Here is a 24,988-nt window from a genome sequence, read left to right on the forward strand (position 1 = left end):
CTTGAGAGCAGTAGACCAGAGCTCTGATTGAAGAGTGGGACAACATCCCCGTAAGACGGATTAACGCTCTCATAAACTCTATGACCAGAAGAATAAGGGCCGTGACCACAGCAAACGCCAGACACACAAGACATTGATGACTCAGTTCAATTTCAATTTCAAAATCCTATGGGTCCATTCAATTTAATCGTTAGTACCTCTAAACCAATTGTCAGATGCAAAATACAGACTTTGGAAATTTTAAAGCTTTAATTTATCTGTAAGTATACAAAATTTCGTTTTAAATGAAGCCCAATATCATACTTAATTTCTGGTTTAAGTTCACCCTGCGTTTCTTTATCCTTTTAGTATAGTATTGTTGGAAGTATTTTTCTCATGATTTTGGCCATATCTTGTATACATGTGTTCATTTAATGTAAAACTTTTTTACAATGTGCAGTATCATCTACGATAAGCAAAAGTATTCAGAGACGATGAATTCCTGGTTGCAGAAACAACAGAATATCCCGGGAATTAACATCGCTGGTCCAAGTTGCCAGTTCCGTCTGATGTGACCAAAAGTTTCTGGTACATTTTGCACTTTTCTGGACAGGTGACAGACATTCTACCTCTTTTCTGGACAGGTGAAAGACATTCTACCTCTTTTCTGGACAGGTGACAGACATTCTACCTCTTTTCTGGACAGGTGACAGACATTCTACCTCTTTTCTGGACAGGTGACAGACATTCTACCTCTTTTCTGGACAGGTGACAGACATTCTACCTCTTTTCTGGACAGGTGACAGACATTCTACCTCTTTTCTGAACAGGTGACAGACATTCTACCTCTTTTCTGAACAGGAAACTCTGACAGTATATCGTACACTAAGTAACAACAGAGGCCGCAATCATTTCATTTAATGTTTTAATTCAAAGAAGCAGCAGACATTATCACAGAAGATACTTGAATGTTCTAAATTCTCTAACAATTATTAATTGTGCTGATGGCCAATAGTGATGCTGATTATACTAAGTATACTTATAACTTTTACACACATGAAAATATTGGTCTCACCATTAACACTGCTGTGGGATCTCTGTATGTAGTGGCCATGTTGCCTTATTTCGGTCACTAAAACTCTTCTACAGTTCTACCACCAAGTTTAGGCTTGGGGATAGATCAGTCTTTAGGAGTGGCCCCAACAATCTAGGGCATGTTTCAGAGATAAGCTCTTTTTTAGTTAAAAAAAAATATTATATTCCAGCTGTCTGATGGTTCACTTTTAACTGAACAATAATGTAAGGATGCTAGCACTTTGTATAGATGTCCTTAAGGCAAGTCTAATGTGGATGTGTGATTCCTATTGTGAAAGTATACACACTTTTTCCAAATATTTAGGCTCCATCCTTATGATTAAGTCATTATAGTGAAAGAGTTTGCATGGGCTGAAGAGACATTGGTTCTATAAGAGAAAAAGATTTCAGTCAAAGTGAATGTAGATATTTTCTATATTCAGTTATGGTGAAAAACGAGTCTATATTTATTTTTTTGTGGAAATTTCATCAAAAATCAATAAATTGATAATTATAATCAATAATGAGTAATGATTTGGTGATGATATTAAGGAATATCATTACAGATAGTTTTCATCACTTAATTCCTAGCCTCTTATGATACAGGAAGAAGAGGTGTAATTAACATGGAATAGCACCAAGTGAATTCTACAGCTAAATAATTGTTTATTTGTTGTTATGACTTCAACAAATATTTCTACATTCTTCGTTAAAATAAAGCCATTTGAAACCAAATTTTTTTTAAACAATCAGCCTCCTTCAGAATCTTTAAGAATTAAAATGAATTTAAATCCAACTTTAAATCAATCATGAAGATAAAGAAGATATCTTATTTACTTCTTGAGAAATATATGGATTTTTTTCTAAATGAATTTCAATGTAAACATTCTACAGTATGATATCTATTACAAGCACAATGAATTATTATAAAGGTGAACTACATGAACTATATTTCAATACATTTCAATAAAGAAATGGATCACTATTGTAATAACCTTTAATTTGAAAAAGTGATCCATCCAACTACAGGCTAATCTCTGTTACTCCCATCTTCAGTAAAATCCTTGAGAAAATTGTCTTTAAATATTTTTATAATTATCTCTCAAGACATAACATTATCTCCAGAAATCAATCAGGGTTCTTACCTAAAGATTCCACTGTTAATCAACTATTAATTATATATGATGAAATTACTAAGCATTTGGATAAAGGTAAAGAAGCAAGAATGATATTCTGCGACATAAGCAAAGCGTTCGATAGAGTTTGGCATGATGGGTTAATTTTTAAATTGAAAAAGTATGGCATTAGTAATAACATGTTAAAGTGGTTTTCATCTTATTTAACTAACAGGAGACAGAGAGTGGTCTTGGATGGATACAAGTCCAACTGGAAAACATTACAGGCTGGGGTCCCTCAAGGTTCGGTTCTTGGTCCTTATCCGTTTTTGTTATATATTAATGATATTGGTGATGATTTACTATCTAATGTGAAATTATTTGCTGATGACACATCTTTATATGGCTTAATTGAGGGCGATAGACAAGATGCAGCTAATATACTCAATAATGATCTTCAAAAAATTTCTAGGTGGGCCAATAGATGGGGTATTATTTTTAATCCTGACAAGACAGAATCCCTACTTTTTTCAAGGAGAGTTGATTCAGAGATGTTGCATCCAAACCTGTACTTTAATGATTCAGTTATTAAAAATGTTACCTTCCATAAGCACCTTGGTCTAACTTTTAATAGTCATGCTAATTGGTCAAACCACATAAACTCTATCTATGAGAAAGCTTATAAACGAATAAATGTACTTAGAATGTTAAAGTATAAAATTGACAGAAAGTCACTTGAATTAATATATATTACATTTATTCGTCCTATTTTAGAATATGCTGATATTGTTTGGGCTAATTGCACAGAAAGGGAATGCAACATCTTAGAATCAATTCAACTAGAGGCAATTCACATTATTACTGGCCTAAGACGGGGCACCAGTCATGCAATTCTATATAATGAGTCTGGATTAATACCCTTAGCTAAAAGAAGACACTTACATCAAAATATCCATTTTTTCAAGATTTTAAATAACAGATGCCCTCCTCATGTATTTGATTCTATCCAACCTTTTATAAACAATAATAATGATCCTTATCCACTTCGACACAATAGATTGTTTGATGTGCCCCTTACTAGAACTTGTCAATATAGCACTAGCTTCTTTCCAAAACTCATGAATGAATGGAATGGCCCATCTTGTCTGTATCCCTCATTAACTTCTATTTATGCGATAAAAAAATCTTTTTTATCACAGCAAGCTACCATTCCTCCTTTCCACTGTAATGATACTTTCAAATATAAAGGACAAAGAAAAGCTAACATAATTTTATGTCAACTAAGAAACTCTGCAAATAATCTGAATTTTGATTTATTCAATTCCCACCTTAAAGATAACCCTGCCTGTAACTGTGGCCACCCAGTTGAAGATTGTACCCACTTCTTTTTCCACTGTCCCTTCTTTACTAACCAGAGACAACTCCTCTTTAATTCCCTTTCTGACCTTAGTGATTCTATACCTCCTACAATTGATACATTTCTCAAAGGTTCTCCTATACTTGATGCAAACATGAATAAATTTATTCTTGATATAGTTCAGAGATTCATAACTGACACTGGTCGCCTATTTTAGCAAATGTACATCCCATTCTATACTTCTATCTTTTCTATCTCTCATTTGTATTTGATGTCTCAAGTGTGGGTCCGCCTGTCCATTTTAGGGACTCAGCTCAGGATTATGTGCAAATGGACTGTTTGAACCTGCAGCCTGTCCCACCACAAATGGACATATTTTGACCCAGTCTTGTAATATCTTGTGATACCTAATTTGTATTTTTTAGTTTATGTTACTGTTCTGGAACTCAATAATACAAACGATGGTGATGCCTATTTTGCATTTCGGTTATATAATCATCCATTTGAATCTATCTTCTACATTCTTATTCCTAATATTATTATTATCTGTTATCTCTAATTTTGATTGATGTGTCTGTATACTTGTTTATGCACTGTAAGGAGAGGGCTTTCATAGGCTCTGCCTGTTGCCCAATTCCTACTGTCAATACCACCATGACAATAAAATATTCTGAAAGACAATAAAGAAATGGATCACTATTGCAATAACCTTTGATTAAAATGTTCTGAATGTAAAGTATCATACACAAATATCATAATATCACTGCATTCCTCTTTATTTACCTGTATACAATGTCATGTTATCATCATACTCTCACAACTTTGAATAAAGGAAAAAAAGAAAATCTTCATTGATATTATTGTTGACAAATTCATGTGAACTTTGACAGGCCTATCGTGAAAATTGACTAGTACACCTGATCCTCATGATCAGTTGGTAATCTCCGATGCTACATGTGGACTTTGTAGGACGTGTGAGCATCTTTATACCTACATGTGGAACTCTCACCAGTCTGACCCTACACGTAGACATTGTATGACACCCCTGAGCATCTTAACACGAACATATGAATCTTAATTGATACAGGTGAACCTTGTTTAATACATGTAAGCCTCCACAGACACATGAGACTCTCTGTCTGTACATGTGAACCTTGTTTAATACATGTAAGCAGCCTCCACAGACACATGCGACTCTCTGTCTGTACATGTGAACCTTGTTTGATACATGTGAGCCTCCACAGACACATGAGACTCTCTGTCTGTACATGTGAACCTTGTTTGATACATGTGAGCCTCCACAGACACATGAGACTCTGTCTGTACATGTGAACCTTGTTTGATACATGTGAGCCTCCACAGACACATGAGACTCTCTGTCTGTACATGTGAACTTTGGTCGGTACAAGTGAATTTGGTACACATTACAAATATGAGTAGGTCAGGGTATACATAAAGACATATTAATAGTTGTGTTTGTTAGTAGAAATGTATTACGCTACATCTTGATATACTTACATAAGATTACTATAAACCAGCGTTCACAGATGCCAGCTTTCATTATGTCATAATTACAATAATTTCACAGTGATTAAATTTCACACATTTAAAACCACCATTGGAGTCCTGATGGTCTTCATTTCTCGCCTGTATGGGGCCTCACAACTGGTCACTACTTGGCCATGACGTGTGAGCTTGCTATGGGGGGTTTGAGGGACATTTGTAGATATGTCCCGATCATAGACTGGCTTTTGACATTTAGTTAACATTAACAGAGAAAGTAGTACATTCCTGTAATGATTAAAGCAATCTATTTAATTTTAGAAAGTTCATAAGAAAGTCGATCACAATTATTTAAAAGTTTGTGTAGATTTGCATACAGTTGATGCGGTTATTGAATACAAACATGCTGGGGATCTTGATCACAGACTTATTTTTATCACATACCCCTCTAAATTAAACACTCCAGATTTACAAAATGTGTTATAGCTGTATATACTGTACAGGTAGATTCAGGATAGATTACATGGAAAATGAAAAGTCATGTGTCATGTGTTCGATGTCACGTGTTATGTGCCATGTGTTCTATGTCATGTGTTATGTGTCATGTGTTATATGTCAGGTGTGTCATGTGTTCTATGTCATGTGTTCAGTGTCATGTGTTATGTGTCATGCTTCAGTCAAGAAATTCACTCAAGTAGATAGCATGTGATGTGGTTTAGAGTACAGTTACTATTTCATCCACAAAAACGATATTCAAGCTTCACTCAAATTAAGCTTTTTCTTTGGCTCCAATGTTTGTTCATTAATTGTTCTTGGCTGTATACTGAAGGTAATCCAACCTATCTAAGTTATAGAAAATGTGAGAAGATGCTCTGGGTATGCTTGTGTATCATTGAATATCACAAATTCTAATGGGTTTTTTAAGGGTTTCACTGCACAATCATAATTTTCGGATGGATTTTGTGGTAGTGATGGTAGATATTTCATATCTTTCTTTGCTTCACAATAGACCCCCGTTAGAACTCTACACAAGTATATGCTCTTCTTCTGATTGACTGGTGGAGACACCCAATCTCGTGCCGAATAGGATGCATCATTGGCAAAGTATACCCCAGCTCCATACCAACAATCACCTGTATAAAGAAAACAATAACTTTTAACAAGCAGCATGGACGATTTACTTCATGGTAAAAGATTCAATTATTCAATAACAATCAACTGATATTGGCAATATTGTATAAAAAAAATATCCCAGTATATCCAGGGTAACTAATTCAATTTCAGAATTCCATTTCATTTTACAGGACAGATACATGAGTAAACACCATTAAGACTTGTGTTTAGCAACATGAGAATCACTGAACAATTCTAACTACACTTTTGTCTTTACTTGATTTAAAGAAATATCAATAACAAACTTTTATTGTCAAGTTTCAAGATGGCCCCCAGTCACCCATTTTTAATTTTCTGATCTGTCCCTAAATCAAACACACACTAATAGGGACCAAGGAGTATGTACAAATAAAAAATTGAGAAAGATCCAATAATATCATGTGTGCAATATTTTCTGCTTCTAAGTGTATACAACATTATAATGTAGCCAGAAAGACCTGTCAATTTGATATCCATCACATGCGCTCTACACTTCAAAGTACACAAGTTTCATTGGTCTATTTTCTGATGTAGGTGACAGAGTTTAGTCACTGAAATGTTCTTATTGGTTGTGAAATAGGGAAAAACCTACATCCACAGATTCCTGCTGTTATTCAAAAAGTGATCACAAACTAAGATATCAAATTTCAAAATGGCAACTAGTCCTGTAAGGTCTGGAGAAATAACTATCAAATTTAACTTAAATGTTGAGATCAAATAATGGCTTCTGGCAACCATTCTAACGTCAGATCCCGACGTTTCTTTGGAAATAGCAAATATAAGAAATGTGTATGGACAGAAGGATGTACCACTGACAAATGTGATTTGAAAAGCCTGCTATTTGAAGAATGTGGGTTAAAAAAAGAGCATATTCGTAAATGTATTGTCATACCTCTGATCAGAAAAGGGTGAACAGCACTGTTTATAATTACCCATCAATATGACAGCTATCTACAGCCAATTACCTAAACTATAGAGTGAGTAGGTACTATTAAATCTTTTTGGCTTTAAGACATCTTCTACACAATTTTTGCTTACTTGTTGTCTTTAATCTTGACCGATGAAGTGTGAATATAATTAAGTCGGTTTGAATGTTCATGCAATATTCTTTACACAAGGTACTTAAACCCGTATCTTACTTGTTAGTTCACCAAACCATCTGTTCATCTGTTATTAACATTTAACAACTACTACTTATTAACCAATAGGTCAAGAGTAATTATGTAAACAGTTTTTATCCTACCTTTACTGGCGTCACTGCCACAATAACTGCGGTTGAAGCCATAGTAATTGATACTGGTGATGGCTTTCTGGCCTGTACCATGCCAGAGCATCTGTTCGTTGGATGTCCCTTGTGGATTTTTTTGCTCCAGTTGTGCCTTCTTCATAGAGTATTGTTGAAACAGTGATGGATTCTGGATCCTTTCAATCTACAATGATCAGCTTCTTGTTTAAACTGTGACAGTTTCTTAATCTTTTTATTCTACATGTCTGATTTGAGATTCACAAAAATATGTGCTGGCTATAAAGACCTATATATGAAAGAGGCAAAATTGGCTTAAAATAAATTGTTCAACTACTCTACATCTTACATAGAAGACATTGTTGGTTCATCGAAACATTTTCTGCAAACTTGAAATCATATTCTTTATACATGCACTACACAAATGTCATTACACATATCACTTGTTGAAAAAGCAAGCTACAAGCCCATTATCAAGACCCTTGGCTTTTTGGTTATTGAAAAGAAGTTGCTTAAGTATTTTAACACATGTGACCCCTGTGACCTTGAAAGTTGGTCCAATATCAGCACCCTTGGCCTTTCGGTTATTGAGAAGAAGTCATTTAAACATTTTAACACATTTGAAACCTGTCACCTTGAAAGTGGTTCAATGTCATTCATCTTAACTAAGTTGGTAACCCAACATCCTGGCATGCAACAGGACTGATATCATTATCCTGGGCCTTTCAGTTATTGAGAGGAAATTGCTTAAGCATTTGATCAGTGTGACCTTTCAAGCAGATCAAGGTAATTCCCATTAACTAGTGGTCAATCAACTTTCTGAATACAAGAAATGATTCCCCGCTTTCCATTGTGTTCCAGACCAAATTTGGTTGATATCCATTCAAGCATTACAAAAGAGTAGCATTTTGAAGCAAATTATTGACTAACTTTCCCATTTGGGACTGCATCCACCCCCAGGTTCCTAGGGGTAGAATCAATTTTCTGCAGTTAAGAAATGATTCTCCACCCTAAGTGATGTTTCAGACCAAATTTGGTTTTAAATCCATTCATGCATTGAAGCAAAATATAATGCCTAACTTAAACTTTTGGGGCCCTGCCCCAAAGTCCCTTGGGGTCAAATGAACTTTCTGAATTTAAGAAATCATTCTCCACTCTCAATGATGTTTCAGATCCATTAAAGCATTAAAAAAGAGTAGAGTTTGGAAGCAATATATTGTCTTATTTTCTCCTTAGTCCCTAGGAGTTGAATCACATTTCTGAATTTGAAAAATTATCGCCAACCCTAATTGATGAATCAGGCTAAAGCTTGTTGAAATCCACCCAGGCAGAAAGGAGGAGTAGGGTTTTAAATCTAATTTCAGCACCTCTTCCTTTGGGGCCCCCTCCCTGGACCCCTAGAGATAAAATTAAAAATTCTGAATTTAAGAAATAGAAGCATATTTTCAATGATTTTAAAAAAACTATGTTATTCACATACAGGGAAGTCATATTGAGCGAGTCGTTTAAACAATTTCTGTATAAAAATATTGTAAAGTTCTGCTTCTCCTAAAAGTCCAATTCTTTTACCCCAGAACCTGACTTGAACAGCTTTAATCCCCTAAGAAACAGAAGCTAAATTTTTATGCTTTAGACATCTTTCACTAGAAGTAAATGTATGTGAATTGTCATCAAATTCAGTTCAGCAGTTTCTTTCAGAGGAGACACAAAAACATATAGTAGACATTCAACATCTGTGACCTTGACCTTCTACTTATCACCTTGATTCTTACCCCTGAACTAGGGCTTGATGCCTGTCAAGTCCAATAAGACTGTCAGTTATTTGGTTTTATGATCAGTCCAGAAACCAAATATTCTTAATAAAGTGGAACCAAGGGTATTCTTCAAACGAAATTTGAGAAAATGTCAAAAAATGACAAAAATGGAAAAAAAAAAAGGAGCAAGGACGACCACCAAGCATTCAACAACAAAATTGGAACATACCAAAAGGCAAAAAGTATTATAACTATCACCTTGTGAACTTTCAGCTTTGCTGCATTAAACTGGTTTTTATATTGTCCCTTCAGCACAGATGTAGTGAACATCGTCTCACGGTCTTTGTATTCCTGCGAGGAAGCAGCTAATGGAATCAATTTGACAATCTCCTTGCCACCCATTTCAACCCAGTCAGTTGGAAGCTCGAACATAGCACCTGCAGAAAGCATAATATGGTAGAGTGTAAATGTAGTCATTGAGACATTCTGTTTCTAGTCCTTTTCAACCTAGTTAGCTGGTAACTCACACCTAATACCCATAGTAAATAAAGTATGATGGTGTATCTAGGTCACTGAGATAATCTCCTGTTCCATTTCAACCCAGTCAGCTGGCAACTCACACATAATACCCATAGTAAGTAAAGTATGATGGAGTGTAGGATATACTTTTCAATTTAACCAGATGTATGCTTTGAGTACAATATTTATAATGTGCAGAATTCAGCATAAGGGAGAAACCTAGACTTTCAAACATTTCTGATGAATGCTTTACTTATTACATAAGGCAGAGTTCAGCCTTAGATCGCTGGGTTTAACTCTCTACTTCAATACCTTTAAGCTAATTCAGTACTATTAATCACATAGTCATCAAATCAAACAAAGTATCTTAAAACATAATTCACCTACTAGTTAACACATTCACACAATAAATGGACATGACAACATTTAATTTTTGATAGAGTTACACCTACCCTCTACTTTTTCTCTGCGTATCACATCAGCTGTATCGGTGGGGTCATCCACTGAATATTCCTTCATGTCTAACAAACTGACCTCGTACTTTTGATTATTTGCCCTAAAACAAAACTTTGGGAATTTTCCCTTCCAAGAGTTTTCTAAACCCATGTTTACTCGTGGAGGATATGCAGATAAAACTGGCACTCCTTGGTCTAGTTCCTGAAAAATACAGAAATGTTAGACATCAGCATTTAAACATAGATTTAGACAACAGTATTTAAACATAGATTTAGACAACAGCATTTAAACATAGATTTAGACAACAGTATTTAAACATAGATTTAGACAACAGTATTTAAACATAGATTTAGACAACAGTATTTAAACATAGATTTAGACAACAGTATTTAAACATAGATTTAGACAACAGTATTTAAACATAGATTTAGACAACAGTATTTAAACATAGATTTAGACAACAGTATTTAAACATAGATTTAGACAACAGTATTTAAACATAGATTTAGATAACAGTATTTAAACCTAGATTTACACAACAGCATTTAAACATAGATTTAGACAACAGTATTTAAACATAGATTTAGACAACAGTATTTAAACATAGATTTAGACAACAGCATTTAAACATAGATTTAGACAACAGCATTTAAACATAGATTTAGACAAAAGTATTTAAACATAGATTTAGACAACAGTATTTAAACATAGATTTACACAACAGCATTTAAACATAGATTTAGACAACAGTATTTAAACATAGATTTAGACAACAGTATTTAAACATAGATTTAGACAACAGCATTTAAACATAGATTAAGCATTTAAACATAGATTAAGACAACAGTATTTAAACATAGATTTAGACAACAGTATTTAAACATAGATTTAGACAACAGTATTTAAACATAGATTTAGACAACAGCATTTAAACATAGATTAAGACAAAAGTATTTAAACATAGATTTAGACAACAGCATTTAAACATAGATTTAGACAACAGCATTTAAACATAGATTTAGACAACAGCATTTAAACATAGATTAAGACAAAAGTATTTAAACATAGATTTTGACAACAGCATTTAAACATAGATTTAGACAACAGCATTTAAACATAGATTTAGACAACAGCATTTAAACATAGATTAAGACAAAAGTATTTAAACATAGATTTTGACAACAGCATTTAAACATAGATTTAGATAACAGTATTTAAACCTAGATTTACACAACAGCATTTAAACAAAAATTTAGACAACATTATTCAAACATAGATTTAGAAACAGTATTCGACACCAGTATTTAGACACTGACTTAGACATTAGTATTAAGACATGCCCATTTAGACACAACATTTATTGAGACACTGATTGACACATCAGTATTTGGACAATGATTAAGTCATCAGCATTATTTACTGATTTAGACACCAGAATTTAGAGACCAACTTAGACATCAGCATTATTTACAGATTTAGACCCCAGAATTTAGAGACCAACTTAGACATCAGCATTATTTACTGATTTAGACACCATAATTTAGAGACCAACTAAGACATCAGCATTATTTACTGATTTAGACACCAGTATTTAGAGACCAACTTAGACATCAGCATTATTTACTGATTTAGACACCAGTATTTAGAGACCAAGTAAGACATCAGCATTATTTACTGATTTAGACACCAGAATTTAGAGACCAACTTAGACATCAGCATTATTTACTGATTTAGACACCAGTATTTAGAGACCAACTTAGACATCAGCATTATTTACGGATTTAGACATCAGTATTTAGAGACCAACTTAGACATCAGCATTATTTACTGATTTAGACACCAGTATTTAGAGACCAACTTAGACATCAGCATTATTTACTGATTTAGACACCAGAATTTAGAGACCAACTTAGACATCAGCATTATTTACTGATTTAGACACCATAATTTAGAGACCAACTAAGACATCAGCATTATTTACTGATTTAGACACCAGTATTTAGAGACCAACTTAGACATCAGCATTATTTACTGATTTAGACACCAGTATTTAGAGACCAAGTAAGACATCAGCATTATTTACTGATTTAGACACCAGAATTTAGAGACCAACTTAGACATCAGCATTATTTACTGATTTAGACACCAGTATTTAGAGACCAACTTAGACATCAGCATTATTTACTGATTTAGACATCAGTATTTAGAGACCAACTTAGACATCAGCATTATTTACTGATTTAGACACCAGTATTTAGAGACCAACTTAGACATCAGCATTATTTACTGATTTAGACACCAGAATTTAGAGACCAACTTAGACATCAGCATTATTTACTGATTTAGACACCAGAATTTAGAGACCAACTTAGACATCAGCATTATTTACTGATTTAGACACCAGAATTTAGAGACCAACTAAGACATCAGCATTATTTACTGATTTAGACACCAGAATTTAGAGACCAACTTAGACATCAGCATTATTTACTGATTTAGACCCCAGAATTTAGAGACCAACTTAGACATCAGCATTATTTACTGATTTAGAAACCAGTATTTAGAGACCAACTTAGACATCAGCATTATTTACTGATTTAGACACCAGTATTTAGAGACCAACTTAGACATCAGCATTATTTACTGATTTAGACACCAGAATTTAGAGACCAACTTAGACATCAGCATTATTTACTGATTTAGACACCAGTTTTTAGAGACCAACTTAGACATCAGCATTATTTACTGATTTAGACACCAGAATTTAGAGACCAACTAAGACATCAGCATTATTTACTGATTTAGACACCAGAATTTAGAGACCAACTTAGACATCAGCATTATTTACTGATTTAGACACCAGAATTTAGAGACCAACTTAGACATCAGCATTATTTACTGATTTAGACACCAGAATTTAGAGACCAACTTAGACATCAGCATTATTTACTGATTTAGACACCAGAATTTAGAGACCAACTTAGACATCAGCATTAATTACTGATTTAGACACTAGAATTAAGAGACCAACTGAGACATCAGCATTATTTACTGATTTAGACACCAGAATTTAGAGACCAACTTAGACATCAGCATTAATTACTGATTTAGACACTAGAATTAAGAGACCAACTGAGACATCAGTATTTAGAGACCAACTTAGACATCAGTATTTAGAGACCAACTAAGACATCAGTATTTTAACACTGATTTAGTAACTTATTTACACACCATTATTTAAAACTAATTTAGAATCATTTTAGATACTGATTTAGACACTATTTAACATTTACTGAAACACTGATTTAGAAACAGTTTTCAGACGATCACTTAGACACCAGCATTTACTTAGACACTGATTAAGACATCCATACTGAGACACTAACTTTGACACCTGTATTTAGAAAATGAGCAAGATACCTATATTTATACACTGATTTAGACATCTGTATTTAGACACTAATTTAGACACCAGTATTTAGACACTGAGTAAGACACCTATATTTATACACTGATTTAGACAGCTGTATTTCGACACTAATTTAGACACCAGTATCTAGACACTGATTTCTATTTGATACCTTAAAATGATCCTAACTTTTCACTGTGCAATAACCTCAGTGAACAAGCATTGCTATAGAAACATAGTTGGTCACCATGTAGAATCATCTCTTCAATGAGATGAGCACATTTTATTCTGATTTGAAATACATAGACTCTGATGTGAACATGGATGCTTACCTTATAATACCATTGCACCATTTCAGCAATAACAGCTGCTTCACTCTCAAAATGTCTTTCCTTCTGAAAATGTCTGAATAGTCTGTAAAGTTCCTGTGTAACCAAGTCTACTTCCTCGAGTGGTCCCTCCACCTCCACCACACATGACTGTTTGTTTACTTTCACCCTCACTACATCTTTCTTACTTAGTTTCTCTACCCCTTTCACCTGTACAACAGTACAACAAAGTATTGCAAACAATCTATAAAACCCCTAACAGGAAAAGCTGTGTTCCTCTAATGATATGGAGAAAGACATCCTCCTTTATCACCATGACAATAAGACGACTCAATATAATTCATTCAAATTGTGACTGAACAAGTAAAATGAGTATTGTTAAAGTGATCTCTGATGCAATGTCAGAGGGTGGGCCTATTACAGGACAATGAGAGTAGTGGGCAATCACATAACCTCTAATACATAGTCATAGGGCGGGCTTATTACAGGACATTGAGAATAGTGGGCAATCACATAACCTCTAATATGTAGTCAGAGGGTGGGATTATTACAGGACAATGAGAATAGAGGGCAATCACATAACCTCTAATACACAGACAGAGGGTGGGCTTATTACAGGACAATGAGAATAGTGGGCAATCACATAACCTCTAATACACAGTCAGAGGGTGGGCTTATTACAGGACAATAAGAATAGAGGGCAATCACATAACCTCTAATACGTAGTCAGAGGGTGGGCTTACTACAGGACAATGAGAATAGTGGGCAATCACATAACTTCTGATACAAAGTCAGAGGGTGGGCTTATTACAGGACAATGAGAAAAGTGGGCAATCACATAACCTCTAATACACAGTCAGAGGGTGGGCTTATTACAGGACAATGAGAATAGTGGGCAATCACATAACCTCTAATACACAGTCAGAGGGTGGGCTTATTACAGGACAATGAGAATAGTGGGCAATCACATAACTTCTGATACACAGTCAGAGGGTGGGCCTATTACAGGACAATGAGAATAGTGGGCAATCACATAACCTCTAATACACAGTCAGAGGGTGGGCTTATTACAGGACAATAAGAATAGAGGGCAATCACATTACCTCTAATACAATGTCAGAGGGCGGGCCTATATCAGGTAATTAGTACTTTTTTTACTAATATTTCTGAATAGATATGGAAGGGCTTATCACCAGATACAGACTTTTTGCCTTAGATTTACTTGTTATAGTATATTCAAATCCTGTTTGATAAGGAAATGTTGATTAAAATTGCACTACCATAAAGACACAACATCTACTCAATATCTTCAAGTACCTGTTTATAATGATTGAACATACCTCATTGTCATTCAGATCTGAGACCAATGTGTCCCTGAAAGGTTTGACTGAATATTTCCTGTCAATTAATATTTTGATCCTTTCTATAGCATCATCAATGTTGTTATCACTGGTGCCAAGTATCCATAGCGACACATGAGACAAGTCAGCAGGAGGCCTTCCCCCTAGGACAGCACCAATGTCTTCAGGAACTGTACAATGTAGGAAGAAAATATTTCAATTGTATTGAAAATAAGGAATATTTAGCACCTGCTGTACACAAATGTATGGCTAGCCTTCTTTGTGCTTCATATCCAAACTTAAATTCAATATATAAAGGTTAATGATTCTTTTTTGTGGAGGGAGAGGATAAATTCAATGTATTGCATCTGTATGTATTTGAATAGGGTTTAAACTGCCTTGTTTTTTTCATAAAAGGTTCAGAAGGAAAAAGTAATACATAAATGTCTATTGCTATCCAGGGATCATTACCACACTATCAATAACTGTCTATTGAGTGATTGTTTCATGTATAATAGTAATGCTTATCTGCATCATTCATGCTCTCTATTAAACTAGGAAAGTCTGTAAACATGAATGTTCTCAGCTCCATTGTATCTGAGTATCGTTGTTTGGTGAATTTGTAAAACCTGTCAAATGTGACATTTAACAAAAACTTAATGTTATGATACTAATGGGTAAATATAACACTAATCTCCCCCCCCCCCCTATAAAATGGCGGGGGCATAAAAGACAAGATCACATGATAATGTGTACAGCCAATCAAAACTCTTAATGTCACATGACCTGATCTTATTGACAAAGTTGTAGTTGGAACTTAACTGAGGGGCCAAGTTATGGTCAACTGTAGTCTGAACTCACTTGAACTATTGAAAGGTTATAATTTGTTGTAGTTGGAATTAATTGAGGTGCTAGGTTACATTCAGAAAATAACCTAGGTGCTAGGTTACCTTGAGATGCTGTTAAAACTAACCTGAGGTACTCTGTTTCTCAGTATTGTTTCGGAACACTTTTGTCATACTCCACAGCATCTCTGGCTCGAAGATAACAAGTCGAACAAATGTGACATTAGATCCTGAGAAGTGGAGCAGTGAGTTGTGAAACACTTCAGCAATCTCTTCTGGCTTGAATTGGACAGTTCCTCCAGCTTATAATCACAAAGCAAAATAGAGGAATCAACACTTTCTCTAACGATGAGTAAATCTTGAATTGATACAAATACAAATGAACTTTTATAAATGTGATTTATACAGGTTCACAATAACTTTTGACATAATGTGAATTTGTATAATTGTCAGGGTGGATTTGGGATGGTGCATTTAAACTTCGTATTTCCATCATTGTTCTTTAAAATTTTTAAAGTCACTGGTATCAACTCCTTTGTTTCCTACCACTAGACTGGGTGTCCCTCTATTCAGTTATTATCAAATATTCCTATCCCAAAATCCACAATTACAATCCACAAAAGATATTCATAGTCCTTGGTTTTTATCTTATGTACCTGTACCCACAGCAGGGAAGGCAACTGAGGTGTGACCACGCCTGTCCACTTCCTGTAGACATGCCAGTATCATCTTCTGCCAGTTTTTGAGAGATGTCTGTGCATCTAGATGGAGGATAGCCTTACAGGACAGCCCACACCCGCTGGTACATACCAAGCCCTCCTTTTTCATGTCTGTCTCTGTAAACATTCAAAACAATGTGTACAGGGTCATATCAATCTAATCAGGTTGAATATGAGACATTATTCATGTACAGATGGATGGAAGGACACAAAGGCATAAGTTCAGGACAGATGGATGGAAGGACACAAAGGTATAAGTTAAGGACAGATGGATGGAAGGACACAAAGGCATAAGTTAAGGACAGATGGATGGAAGGACACAAAGGCATAAGTTAAGGACAGATGGATGGAAGGACACAAAGGCATAAGTTAAGGACAGATGGATGGAAGGACACAAAGGCATAAGTTAAGGACAGATGGATGGAAAGACACAAAGGTATAATTTAAGGACAGATGGATGGAAGGACACAAAGGTATAAGTTATGGACAAATGGATGAAAGGACACAAAGGTATAAGTTATGGACATATGGATGAAAGGACACAAAGGTATAAGTTATGGACATATGGATGAAAGGACACAAAGGTATAAGCTATGGACAAATGGATGAAAGGACACAAAGGTATAAGCTATGGACAGATGGATGGAAGGACACAAAGGTATAAGCTATGGACAGATGAATGGAAGGACACAACGGCATAAGCTATGGACAGATGGATGGAAGGACACAAAGGTATAAGCTATGGACAGATGAATGGAAGGACACAACGGCATAAGCTATGGACAGATGGATGGAAGGACACAAAGGTATAAGTTGTAGACAGATGGATGAAAGGACACAAAGGTATAAGTTATGGACAGATGGATGGAAGGACACAAAGGTATAAGTTATGGACAGATGGATGGAAGGACACAAAGGTATAAGTTATGGACAGATGGATGGAAGGACACAAAGGTATAAGTTGTAGACAGATGGATGAAAGGACACAAAGGTATAAGTTGTAGACAGATGGATGGAAGGACACATAAACATTTGTTAAAGACACAAAGACTGCTGTTAAGGACATGTAGACATTTGTTATTAGTCATTACTATCACTAATATGTTGATGAGAAATAAAAATATAACCTCAATACATACTTCCTATACATCAATAATTAGTACTTTTCTAAATTGGAACCATGAAAAAATTGCTCTCTACAGAAAACAACAAAAGGAGACATGTAACATGTACCACAACCATAATTTTATGTTGTCAGCAAAACATGACAAAAATAAGGTTTTAAAATAATGTTGGTTATCTAATACACTGTCACACAATACTGACTGTCAGAAGAACTATTCCATTGAAATTATCTTTTATGATAAGTTATGCAAAGGAGAAACTAATTTTGTCCTCCTGTGATGACATGGGAGGACAATCTACATCAATCTACGAAAATCAATACTTACTTAATTTATCACACTCATCACTCAGCTGTTTGGAATCACACACTTTCATCAAGTTTTGAGATATTGCACCTTCAAGATTGATAAAAAATGATTAAATCAATCAACTTGTGTATGTAGATTTGTGTAATAGACATAGGGATAGACATAGATGGATAACTTGTGTATGTAGAATTGTGTAATAGACATAGGGATAGACATAGATGGATAACTTGTGTATGTAGATTTGTGTAATAGACATAGGGATAGACATAGATGGATAACTTGTGTATGTAGAATTGTGTAATAGACATAGGGATAGACATAGATGGATAACTTGTGTATGTAGAATTGTGTAATAGACATAGGGATAGCACATAGATGGATAACTTGTGTATGTAGAATTGTGTAATAGACATAGGAATTGACATAGATGGATAACTTGTGTATGTAGAATTGTGTAATAGACATAGGAATTGACATAGATGGATAACTTGTGTATGTAGAATTGTGTAATAGACACAGGGATAGACATAGATGGATACTAAAGACCTATACTATTACTAGGAAAGCATATGTTTGTGTCATCATATCATTCAATGTAAACATCAGCAGCAAATTTGAATAAGACAAGGATGTACATCAAAATTCCTGTATTACTACTTGCACTTCTCTTTTAAATCAAAAACATTTAGCAATTTAATGTTCATTTCAAACACAGGAGCTTTTATCATCAGGTCAGTAACTGGTGTTATCAGGTCACTATCTGGTGTTATTAGGTCAGTAACTGGTGTTATCAGGTCACTATCTGGTGTAATTATGTCAGTTACTGATGTTATTAGGTCAGTGACTAGTATTATTAGGTCAGTGACTTGTGTTATTAGGTCAGTGTCTTGTGTCATTAGGTCAGTGACTAATGTTATTAGGTCAGTGACTAATGTTATTAGGTCAGTGACTAATGTTATTAGGTCAGTGACTGGTGATATTAGGTCAGTGACTGGTGTTATTAGGTCAATGACTGGTGATATTAGGTCAGTGACTGGTGTTATTAGGTCAATGACTGGTGATATTAGGTCAGTGACTGGTATTATTAGATCAGTAACTGGTGTGATCAGGTCACTATCTGGTGTAATTATGTCAGTTACTGATGTTATTAGGTCAGTGACTAGTATTATTATGTCAGTGACTAATGGTATTAGGTCAGTGACTGGTGATATTAGGTCAGTGACTGGTGTTATTAGGTCAATGACTGGTGTTGTTTTTTTTAAAGCCAGCAGGAAATATTCTGTACCTTTAGTGAAGTCCAAATCTTTATTTGTACTGTTAACAATAACATCAACAGCTGTCTTCAGACTGACAATATTCTCCACATTGATCTTTAGAGTGACCTTCCCATAAACAAACTCTGAAACAGTTGTTTTCATTAAATAAATATTCAGATATCTTAACTTAAACCACAAAATATGACAATTTATAATTAAAACATCTCATTACTTTTAATCAGAAGACAATATCAACAGAAAAGTACAAGGTGTTATAATAAACTAAATGGAAACTGTACCTGTATCATGTATATAGACAGCTGGACTGTATTGGGTGTACAAAAGTTAGTGTGTACTGTAGGACAGCTGGGCTGTATTGGGTGTACAAAAGTTAGTGTGTACTGTAGGACAGCTGGACTGTATTGGGTGTACAAAAGTTAGTGTGTACTGTAGGACAGCTGGGCTGTATTGGGTGTACAAAAGTTAGTGTGTACTGTAGGACAGCTGGGCTGTATTGGGTGTACAAAAGTTAGTGTGTACTGTAGGACAGCTGGGCTGTATTGGGTGTACAAAAGTTAGTGTGTACTGTAGGACAGCTGGACTGTATTGGGTGTACAAAAGTTAGTGTCTACTGTAGGACAGTTGGACTGCATTGGGTGTACAAAAGTTAGTGTGTACTGTAGGACAGCTGGGCTGTATTGGGTGTACAAAAGTTAGTGTGTACAAAAGTTAGTGTGTACTTGTAGGACAGCTGGACTGTATTGGGTGTACAAAAGTTAGTGCTGGACTGTATTGGGTGTACAAAAGTTAGTGTGTACTGTAGGACAGCTGGACTGTATTGGGTGTACAAAAGTTAGTGTGTACTGTAGGACAGCTGGACTGTATTGGGTGTACAAAAGTTAGTGTGTACTGTAGGACAGCTGGGCTGTATTGGGTGTACAAAAGTTAGTGTGTACTGTAGGACAGCTGGACTGTATTGGGTGTACAAAAGTTAGTGTGTACTGTAGGACAGCTGGACTGTATTGGGTGTACAAAAGTTAGTGTGTACTGTAGGACAGTTGGACTGTATTGGGTGTACAAAAGTTAGTGTGTACTGTAGGACAGCTGGACTGTATTGGGTGTACAAAAGTTAGTGTGTACTTGAGGACAGTTGGACTGTATTGGGTGTACAAAAGTTAGTGTGTACTTGAGGACAGTTGGACTGTATTGGGTGTACAAAAGTTAGTGTGTACTGTAGGACAGCTGGACTGTATTGGGTGTACAAAAGTTAGTGTGTACTGTAGGACAGCTGGACTGTATTGGGTGTACAAAAGTTAGTGTGTACTGTAGGACAGCTGGACTGTATTGGGTGTACAAAAGTTAGTGTGTACTGTAGGACAGTTCGACTGTATTGGGTGTACAAAAGTTAGTGTGTACTGTAGGACAGCTGGACTGTATTGGGTGTACAAAAGTTAGTGTGTACTGTAGGACAGCTCGACTGTATTGAGTGTACAAAAGTTAGTGTGTACTGTAGGACAGCTGGACTGTATTGGGTATACAAAAGTTAGTGTGTACTGTAGGACAGCTCAACTGTATTGGGTGTACAAAAGTTAGTGTGTACTGTAGGACAGCTGGACTGTATTGGGTGTACAAAAGTTAGTGTGTACTGTAGGACAGCTAGACTGTATTGGGTGTACAAAAGTTAGTGTGTACTGTAGGACAGCTGGACTGTATTGGGTGTACAAAAGTTAGTGTAGACTGTAGGACAGCTGGACTGTATTGGGTGTACAAAAGTTAGTGTGTACTGTAGGACAGCTGGGCTGTATTGGGTGTACAAAAGTTAGTGTGTACTGTAGGACAGCTGGACTGTATTGGGTGTACAAAAGTTAGTGTGTACTGTAGGACAGCTGGACTGTATTGGGTGTACAAAAGTTAGTGTGTACTGTAGGACAGCTGGACTGTATTGGGTGTACAAAAGTTAGTGTGTACTGTAGGACAGCTGGACTGTATTGGGTGTACAAAAGTTAGTGTGTACTGTAGGACAGCTGGACTGTATTGGGTGTACAAAAGTTAGTGTGTACTGTAGGACAGCTCAACTGTATTGGGTGTACAAAAGTTAGTGTGTACTGTAGGACAGCTGGACTGTATTGGGTGTACAAAAGTTAGTGTGTACTGTAGGACAGCTGGACTGTATTGGGTAAACAAAAGTTAGTGTGTACTGTAGGATGTACTGGAGGACAGGTGGACTGTATTGGGTGTACAAAAGTTAGTGTGTACTGTAGGACAGCTGGACTGTATTGGGTGTACAAAAGTTAGTGTGTACTGTAGGACAGCTAGACTGTATTGGGTGTACAAAAGTTAGTGTGTACTGTAGGACAGCTGGACTGTATTGGGTGTACAAAAGTTAGTGTGTACTGTAGGACAGTTGGACTGTATTGGGTGTACAAAAGTTAGTGTGTACTGTAGGACAGCTGGACTGTATTGGGTGTACAAAAGTTAGTGTAAACTGTAGGACAGCTCGACTGTATTGGGTGTACAAAAGTTAGTGTGTACTGTAGGACAGCTCAACTGTATTGGGTGTACAAAAGTTAGTGTGTACTGTAGGACAGTTGGACTTATTGGGTGTACAAAAGTTAGTGTAGACTGTAGGACAGCTGGACTGTATTGGGTGTACAAAAGTTAGTGTAAACTGTAGGACAGTTGGACTGTATTGGGTGTACAAAAGTTAGTGTAGACTGTAGGACAGCTGGACTGTATTGGGTGTACAAAAGTTAGTGTAGACTGTAGGACAGTTGGACTGTATTGGGTGTACAAAAGTTAGTGTGTACTGTAGGACAGCACGACTGTATTGGGTGTACAAAGGTTAGTGTGTACTGTAGGACAGCACGACTGTATTGGGTGTACAAAAGTTAGTGTGTGTAAGACACTCGACTGTATTGGGTGTACAAAAGTTAGTGTAGACTGTAGGACAGTTGGACTGTATTGGGTGTACAAAAGTTAGTGTGTACTGAAGGACAGCTGGACTGTATTGAGTGTACAAAAGTTAGTGTGTACTGTAGGACAGCTCAACTGTATTGGGTGTACAAAAGTTAGTGTGTACTGTAGGACAGTTGGACTGTATTGGGTGTACAAAAGTTAGTGTGTACTGTAGGACAGCTGGACTGTATTGGGTAAACAAAAGTTAGTGTGTACTGTAGGACAGCTCAATGGTATTGAGTGTACAAAAGTTAGTGTGTACTGTAGGACAGCTAGACTGTATTGGGTAAACAAAAGTTAGTGTGTCGACTGTATTGGGTGTACAAAAGTTAGTGTGTACTGTAGGACAGCTGGACTGTATTGGGTGTACAAAAGTTAGTGTGTACTGTAGGACAGCTGGACTGTATTGGGTGTACAAAAGTTAGTGTGTACTGTAGGACAGCTGGACTGTATTGGGTGTACAAAAGTTAGTGTGTACTGTAGGACAGCTGGACTGTATTGGGTGTACAAAAGTTAGTGTCTACTGTAGGACAGTTGGACTGTATTGGGTGTACAAAAGTTAGTGTGTACTGTAGGACAGTTGGACTGTATTGGGTGTACAAAAAGAAATATATACCATTAGCATTGCCTCCTCTCGTGGACATGAGGCCCAAACCTGAGCTTTTAGCAAGTGTTACTGGACCACCACCATTTGGGCCAAGCTGATCTGGTTCATTTCTAAGGACGTTCTTTCCTTTAGATTTAGTGGTATGCCTTTTTGGAATATATGGGTCATCTTCATCCCTTTTAGAAAAAACCCTCCTACGAGTTCCTTGTTTGGCAATCCCTGTGGCACCAATTCTAGAATCTCCAAACTTTGTCATTGGATCAGAGACGATAGCCGGAAAATGTGAGACTCCTGAAGAGAAATGCCTTCTCTTCCTTTCTTCCCTCTGAAAAGCCTGTAACATACAGTGACTAGTGATAATTGCCAACTGTACTGTTAATACACAGTCAATAAATCACAGCCAAAAAATTCATTCAAACCAAAAACCAAAAAGAGATGGACACTACAGTCCTACTGATGATTGTGTACATATCACCCCTTACATGGTACGTAGTCCAAATCCCTCTGACATTCTATCTACTGACTTACATAGGTCTGGATTCCAGAATGATGATAGAACATCAGATTATTTCGGCTAATTTGACCCTGTGATCTTGAAAGAAATCAAAGTTGTTTCAACATACTGAGTAATCCCAGATACAACCAAGCTTTAAACAAAAATTATGTATCATGGCCTAATTCCTTAACAATAAATGGTTAAGTATAAACAGACCACTGTATAAAGATCACTGACGTGTGAAACAATTCACTTACTTGTAATGAGGAGACATCTTTCTGCAGGACAGCAAAGTACACAATCTTAATAGAATTAGACTTTTTGTCAAAATGTTGAACAGCCTCATAGCACTGGGTAGCAGCACGGTTGTGTGGGTACTTGTTGAAGCCTGTTCCTACAGCTGGAAATACTACAGAGCTGTAACCTTTTGAGGCAGCCGTGTCAAGGACTTTCCGTATATATTTATCCAGGGCCTAAACAAGTATAGATTTTTGAGTATCAGTGAAACTGATAACAGCTCCCCAAAAACAATTTTACTGGATACAAAATTTTAACAGAGGCCATTAATTCCATAACTGAGGAATCAAGGGCCCTGAATTTGGAACATATACTCTTAGTATAACAAATGTATACATAATGTCACATTATCTTAGTCTAAATAAAAAACCAAGTTATGCCCCAGACACAAAGTTTGAAGAAAGGCCATTAACTGTAATTGAGGGCTTACATGCCCTGACTTTAGTGTACTGTACATTGCTTTAGTACGGCCAATGTATACAACACATTTCATTTAAATAAACACAAAGGGCAATAATTTGGTAATTATGGGGTTGCAGGCCTTTAACTTGGGGCATGCCACAACCTCTTGGTATGATAAATGTATACCTCATGTTTCATTATCATAGTTTAAATGAAAGCTAGTTTATGCTTCAGACACAAAATTTTAACTATGGGCAATAACTCTGTAATCAGGGATTGCAGGCCTTGACTTCGAAACCCTGCACATCTAATATAAGATCATCAGGGTACCTTTTCTGCTGCTGCTGCTCCACTACTATAAGTAGGCAGAGTTCCCAGATATAAAGCTTTACAGCTCAGGTTTCCAGGAGAAATCTCGGCCAGGTCACCAATCTTGATTCCTTTGGGATATTTTGTATTACATTCTGTTTTTATGGCTACTCCTGCTTTGCTAGCTAAGGCAGCCATAGCACCACCTTTTGTAATGTCAAGGTCTTCAGAAACTGTGACTGCTATAACATCAGCTTTCTGCAAGAAATTGGAGATAAAAATATTGAAGAATTTCTTCATTATCATCATAAGATGAATAGCAAAAATTAAAAATAAAACTTTTGATAATCAGACACATTTTTATTGCCATAATTAATTGTAATAAGCAAATGCTCTGGGTTATTGAAAAGTAAATAAGAATACAGGTACTTAAATACAA

General features: G+C 35.9%; 1 protein-coding gene across 1 annotated transcript in view; it reads right to left on the reverse strand.

The window, feature by feature from the left end:
* Positions 1-5,370: 5,370 nt before the first annotated feature.
* The window catches only part of LOC132545325 (protein mono-ADP-ribosyltransferase PARP14-like), a 54,904-nt gene continuing 35,286 nt past the window's right edge, over positions 5,371-24,988 (reverse strand). Inside the window, 13 exon segments of the mRNA XM_060209003.1 lie at positions 5,371-6,161; positions 7,424-7,610; positions 9,436-9,614; positions 10,149-10,353; positions 13,894-14,100; positions 15,231-15,394; positions 16,204-16,377; positions 16,732-16,911; positions 18,246-18,314; positions 19,513-19,626; positions 23,055-23,379; positions 23,799-24,014; positions 24,571-24,807. Of these exon segments, the coding sequence (XP_060064986.1) occupies positions 5,872-6,161; positions 7,424-7,610; positions 9,436-9,614; positions 10,149-10,353; positions 13,894-14,100; positions 15,231-15,394; positions 16,204-16,377; positions 16,732-16,911; positions 18,246-18,314; positions 19,513-19,626; positions 23,055-23,379; positions 23,799-24,014; positions 24,571-24,807 (2,547 nt within the window). The 3' untranslated portion in view covers positions 5,371-5,871.

Source organism: Ylistrum balloti, unplaced genomic scaffold (assembly GCF_031769215.1).
Source record: "Ylistrum balloti isolate Yb309-2 unplaced genomic scaffold, AGI_CSIRO_Ybal_v1 Utg369840, whole genome shotgun sequence".
NCBI classification, from domain to species: domain Eukaryota; kingdom Metazoa; phylum Mollusca; class Bivalvia; order Pectinida; family Pectinidae; genus Ylistrum; species Ylistrum balloti.